General features: G+C 37.1%; 1 protein-coding gene across 1 annotated transcript; it reads right to left on the bottom strand.

The window, feature by feature from the left end:
* Positions 1–799: 799 nt before the first annotated feature.
* LOC109219735 lies at positions 800–5,278 on the bottom strand. The gene is made up of 7 exons (XM_019384207.1): positions 4,967–5,278; positions 3,950–4,099; positions 3,628–3,843; positions 3,345–3,466; positions 2,908–3,071; positions 1,706–1,860; positions 800–1,098 (listed from the first exon to the last, which is right to left on the bottom strand). Exons 1-7 carry the CDS (start codon positions 5,207–5,209, stop codon positions 1,000–1,002), a joined length of 1,149 nt encoding a protein of 382 aa, XP_019239752.1. The 5' UTR covers positions 5,210–5,278; the 3' UTR covers positions 800–999.
* Positions 5,279–5,753: the final 475 nt, after the last annotated feature.

Raw genomic sequence — 5,753 nt, 5'->3', positions numbered from 1 at the left:
CCCACACACACACCCCACATCATTGGTGGAAATCTGATTGTCCCAAAATGAACGAATGTTCTTGAAAAAAGGCAAAGGGAAAAGGAAATAATAAAAAGCAGAATATTGTTAATCGTGGAGTATGTCATCCAATATAGTGGTTTCCGCTGTCAGATTTGCTCATCTGTCTAAATTTGGACGGAGAAAATACTTATGCCGGTGGGAGGTAATAGGTACCTAATTTAATGATTGAGGTGCGCAAAAGTTAACTCCAATACCACTTTTAGAAAATAAATAAGAAAGAAAAGCAAACATAAAGATAGGACTACAATGTTGATTCTGCCAAGATAAGCACACATAATTCATGGATTAAATTACGAACTACTACTAGCCTTTTTCCTCTCATGGTGTTGTGGTGTTCACTTCCACAAACTATCCAGGCTCATGCATCTGATTCCTTTGAAAAGATTCAATTTTGAAAGTGAGTTCTTAAGCATATGTTTTTGGATCTAAGGGTGGAGGGACTTTACACTTGTTTCTCTAATAGTAGAGTTGTCAAAAACCAGCCTCTTCTCTATAAGGTAAGTACACATTACCCTCTCGAGACCCTACTTGTGATATTCCACTGAATTTCTCTGGCTGAGGGTCTATCGAAAACAACCTCTCTGCCCTTCTAGGGGTCCCCAGACCCCACTTGTGGGAATACTGGGTTTGTTGTTGTTGCTGTAGAGTAGTCAAATACCAAGATAAAAACCTTAATTGTATGTTGTCTTTCAAGAATTTGTCAGGGAAAAAGCATAAGATGGATTTAAGGCGTATGTCAAAGGAAATATCAGATGGTAAAAATGGAGATGACTGAAAATCATGTATTGCACTTTTACTGTACAGCAATTTTATTCTTTTAAATAGATACAGAAGATCAGATTACACACTTCAGAGCTACAATATCATCTTCCAGCAGCTGAACATGCCGAGAATTAGCTCATACAGTCAAAATGTTCAACTGCTTAGCACTCTTCCTCATGCAGCACGACGGGTTAACTGATCCTTCGATGTACTTTCAAATATCTTGTCAGCATTTCCAACCTCAAACCCGTCCCGTCTATGAAACTCCTCAACCTAAGCAAGTATCAAAATATAGTTCATCACATTAACGCGACATTAACATTCAAGAGTTAAAAGGAGGCACTTCAAAATGCAAAAGTCTAGTTTACATTGAAGCTACATCTTAAAGTTACCAAATGGTTGAAAGCAGGCGGCATAAAATCTTAATATATGGTTGAAACTAGCACAAATGTCACTATGCGACAGGCAACGCCAATAATTTAGTTTAGCTCCAATCATAGAACCAAAACCTCGAGAACACTTTAAATTAGGAGATTTCAATAAGCATGTGATAGAATTCAATCATAAGAGTTTGATGTTTCAACTCAACAGACAAGGTTTTCCACTTTAAGATTGAACAATAAGTAGCCTTTTATTCAATTACATTGCCATATAAGCATTGGAACAGACATAAATAACAATTTTGCAACTTAAGAGGAAATAGGCTACATTCAATGTGTTGCATAGAATGACTGTGCACTCATGAAACTGCGGTTGGCACATATTTTACTTCTCATATATATTTTATAAACAGGTGTTAGGAGTACCAACTTCAAGTTATTGATTTATTGCTTTTACTACAGAGAAACATGCAAGAAAACTGAGGATACTGAGAACTAACCTCTTCTGCTGGTAAATCCTTATATTGGGGCAGTACAAGTCGCTCAGCAAATTCGATGTATGAACATGGGACTGCTTCTGTAATGCCGTCTGAAAATTGGAAAGAGGTAGAATCTGCTACAGTCGAACTTTGCAACAGAAGACCATCAGGGCTCACTGGTGAGAAAGAGAATATGTCAAAACTTTTTTGTAATACTCATGACCATTTAAAAAAGAATAGTTCTTCATTTAAAAGAACGAGACTTCAAAATCAACAAATTCTTCTCACAAAAATGAATAATCGCAGAACTCTACATGTGCTCTATATTCAAAATTATGATGAGCAATAACTCTCTGACGCAAAAAGAATTAACAGAACCCAGCATCGAAAAGCTTTTCAACCTGTAATTCATTCAAGTACCTAAGAGATACACAGGTTTTTGTCCTTTAAAGCTCCTATTGACTAACATAATAATCTAGTTTCCACAAAGTCTTGAGATTGCAGCGTAACATGTTAATTAACAAGCACTATAATCAGCAGAAAGAGATTTAAAGGCCTCCTTGTGACGCAGCCAACCATTACTGTTGAAGACAAAATAAAGTGTATCCTCTCTAAAAGCTTAAGCTTTTAGATGAGATGGTCATACACTACAACATGGTATCAGAGCAGGCTGAGGTCCTCGGTTCGAGTTTCACCGCCACCCAATATCAAAAAGAATTTTCACGTGCTTGGCTCATAAAAAAGAATCAAGCCCGCATGTGAAGGGGCGTGTTGAAGACATAATTAAGTAAATAAAAGTGTGTTCTGTCTAAAAGCTTAAGCTTTTAGATGAGATGGCCACACACTTCAACAATTATTTTGCGCAGTATTCTCATATCTTCAATATACACTAGCTATTCAATATTTTAAACCACCATCATTAAAAGCCAAAGCATCAGGTGCCCATTTTTAGAGAAGGAAATCAGTAAACTGGGAGTTGCAGCCAGGCAAAACCCTTACGTCGCGCTACTAACATGTGTTACTTAAAAGAGTTTACATGATCTTGGTTTTAGCTGTTGCTGAACTGGTAAATGCTGAACTTATTACTGAGAAAAGATCAAGTAAAAGAGCAAGCAAATAAACAGCGTGTACTTGAGTAACATTATATATAACATGATGCAGCTACAAATTAAGCAGGCAATATTACTAATTGCAGGTTTACGTCAATGTTACTTTGTACTAACCCTTTAGAACACCCCCTTCAGAGTTCAAGTTAAAACCAGTTTTCTCAATGAATTGATTCAGATTTCCGATGCTTCTCAGATTTGATGTCAACCGATGGGTAGATATGGTGACATGATTCAATGCATATCCATTGACAAGGGTCCAGGCAGCGTACTCACTCTCCCTGGTAATTCAACGACATCACAGAAATACCAAAATAATTAATTTAAGAATACTGCTCATGAAAATAAACATATAAATAGTGGATAGGTTGTAATTTGTAAAAACATAAAGAGATACTTATTTTGTTAGAGACGTATAGTATCATTACTGCCCTTTAAATGACACTAGTAAGCTACAACTTATTGAGAAGTCACTTTTCAATCTGATCCAGGAGCTTGCACGGGAAATGTAGAATTCAATATGAAATTAAAATGCAGAGGACAATTTCCAGTACCTAGCCAGTTGTTGAAATTCGGAGTATGAGGGTCTTTCCCATGTCAAAACCCCAAATGCACTCGCAAGTGCTGCATACTCTTTTCCGCACCGAGAGATGTCAGTGTATTTTTTAATTATATCCTGCAAGCAAAGAAGAAGAATCATGTACTTCAAAATTTGACCAGCCATGAGATTATTTAGAAGTGAAGCACCTTTTGAAATGTGAAATTCATCGATAAGACCAAAATTTTGTTCTGTTAAGCATACAAAAAATTATGCAAAGGAATAAGCTGATGAAAAACCTGAGCTTCTGGACTCAGCTGATCAACAAGAAGTTCCGATATAAATATTCTTGGCAATGGCCCATCAACCCCACTGCCCCGATTGGAAGTTTGAACATTAGGAGGAGAAAACCAGAAAGCTTTCAACTTCTTAGCAGGGAATCTCAACTCTTCTCGTTGTTCGTAACCAAAATCCAAGAAGAACTTTGACATAGAATCAATGCCATGGCCATTAACCTGCAGCAATAAATAAATAAATAAAGAATCTGTAGTGATGAATATGCTACATAAACATTTCCCAGAACACCATTTCAGTCCTAGAATTAAAGAAGAATTATCGTACCCCAAATGTCCTAAATGCAAAGTGATCATAGCAAATTCGATCACCATCAGCAGAGCGAACTAGCTCCAAAATGGCCTTAGCAGTGGGATTTTTGTTCAGATAAACCGCTTCCATGCTCGCCAATACACTCCTAAAGAATGATTCACTTCCCTGGATACTCATTTGACCAGTAAGTCCAAGAAATTTAGTCAATCAATACCACCAAAAAACAAAACTAAATTTGCATTACAGCGTTGCAAATTAATTATTTAAGCTTTTATATAAAGTGGTGTAACCCAATCCGAAATAGTGTTATAACAAACATAGATTCAAGTCTAGCTCCCACTAATCAGTAAAAATACTTCTAAAATCTTTTCCCAAAAAGTAAGAAATTAGGTCTATATGCGAGAGCAGGGGCGGAGCTAGAATACGCGTTACGGGTTTGGCTGAATCCATTGATTATGTTCAACTTATTAATTTAGAACCCAATAACTTAAAAATGACTAGAATCCCAAAAGTTACAAATCCTAGCTCCGCCTTTGTGCGAGAGCGTAGTGTTACATACAAACAAGAACTACTACCTCAGCCCCAAACAAGATGGACCCGGCTATAATGAATCCTCATTGATCATGTTTCTACATTGTAATTTTATCTCAAGCGACGTGTTACAACAACAACAACAACAAACCCAGTGTAGTCTCACAAAAGGGGCCTGGGAAGGGTAGTTTGTAGGCAGACCTTAACCCTAGCTTATGAAGGTGGAGAGGTTGTGTCCGATAGATCCTCGGCTCAGTAAAAGCCGACGTGTTACATACCTAGAATAAGTTAAATACTTTTTCTTTTATAACAGATAACAGATCAAACTGTCCAAACAAAGTACACCACAATTTTTATTTCCTTTTTGTCTGTCCAAACAAAGTACACAATTGAACAAATAGTTCCTAACTATCCCCACATAGTAATGGAAAGTATACTAAAATTAACAACAGCTAATCAACGATTAAACACAACAAAAGGGATATATAGGGAAATGATTACCTGAAAAGAAAAATCTTTAGCTGCAGCTCCATCTTGGGTTTTAGAAGCAGATAGCACTGAGAAACTCTGATTTTCCATGGCAAAATTAGAGTTCCAGAAAGGGTAAACAGCATTCAAAGATAAGGAATTCTTGGAATTCTCAAAACGGAAAACAGAAGAATTAGAAGGGAAAAGTGATGACTTAAAGGAAGAAGATGAATAGAGAGAAAACATTGAAGAAGGAAATCTGAACATTGATGACATCTTTGATCAAACAATTTGTTTACAAGTTTCAAAAATTGTGTTGTTTTCTATAGTGTTCTGTTGAGTAACGTTTGTGTCAGCACACAATGTAGTTCCCCAGTTATAAAAGGAACTACTGGGACCCATCTCCACGTGTCTTGGATTAACACAAAACAAAATATTCTGACTCAACATATTTCCATATATGTTAAAAAACACCTTGTACGATGTTTATCCAAGGAAGGGGTTCTTTTTTTTGGGTGGGGTGGGGTGGGGGGTGGGGGTGGGAGGAGAGGTGAGTTGAAAAATAGCTTAGCGAAAATGTTGCATTTTTATTGGCAGGATCTAAAGCACGTGTAACGATCCGATCGGTTGTTTTGCTTACTAGATCCCTGTTCCCCTAATTAGGACTCCTTGGATGTGCCTTTACTGTTTTATGACTTGCAGGGATTGTTGGTTTAGGTTTAGAAGGGTTCGGGTTGAAATCGGATCACTTAGTTCCTTCATCGTGGCCTAAGGTGGCCGTTTGATTTGAGTCAACATTTTGAGTAAACGACCTCGGAAC

Source organism: Nicotiana attenuata, unplaced genomic scaffold (genome assembly GCF_001879085.1).
Source record: "Nicotiana attenuata strain UT unplaced genomic scaffold, NIATTr2, whole genome shotgun sequence".
In the NCBI taxonomy this organism is placed as follows: domain Eukaryota; kingdom Viridiplantae; phylum Streptophyta; class Magnoliopsida; order Solanales; family Solanaceae; genus Nicotiana; species Nicotiana attenuata.
This window is presented reverse-complemented; position numbering and strand designations above follow the sequence as displayed.

Coding starts and splice junctions, on each gene's coding strand:
- LOC109219735 (XM_019384207.1), bottom strand. CDS start 5,209: ATGTCATCAATGTTCAGATTTCCTTCTTCAATGTTTTCTCTCTATTCA. Junction 4,100..4,966: donor CTAAAGATTTTTCTTTTCAG/GTAATCATTTCC, acceptor ATGAGTATCCAG/GGAAGTGAATCATTCTTTAG. Junction 1,099..1,705: donor AGGATTTACCAGCAGAAGAG/GTTAGTTCTCAG, acceptor ATACTTGCTTAG/GTTGAGGAGTTTCATAGACG.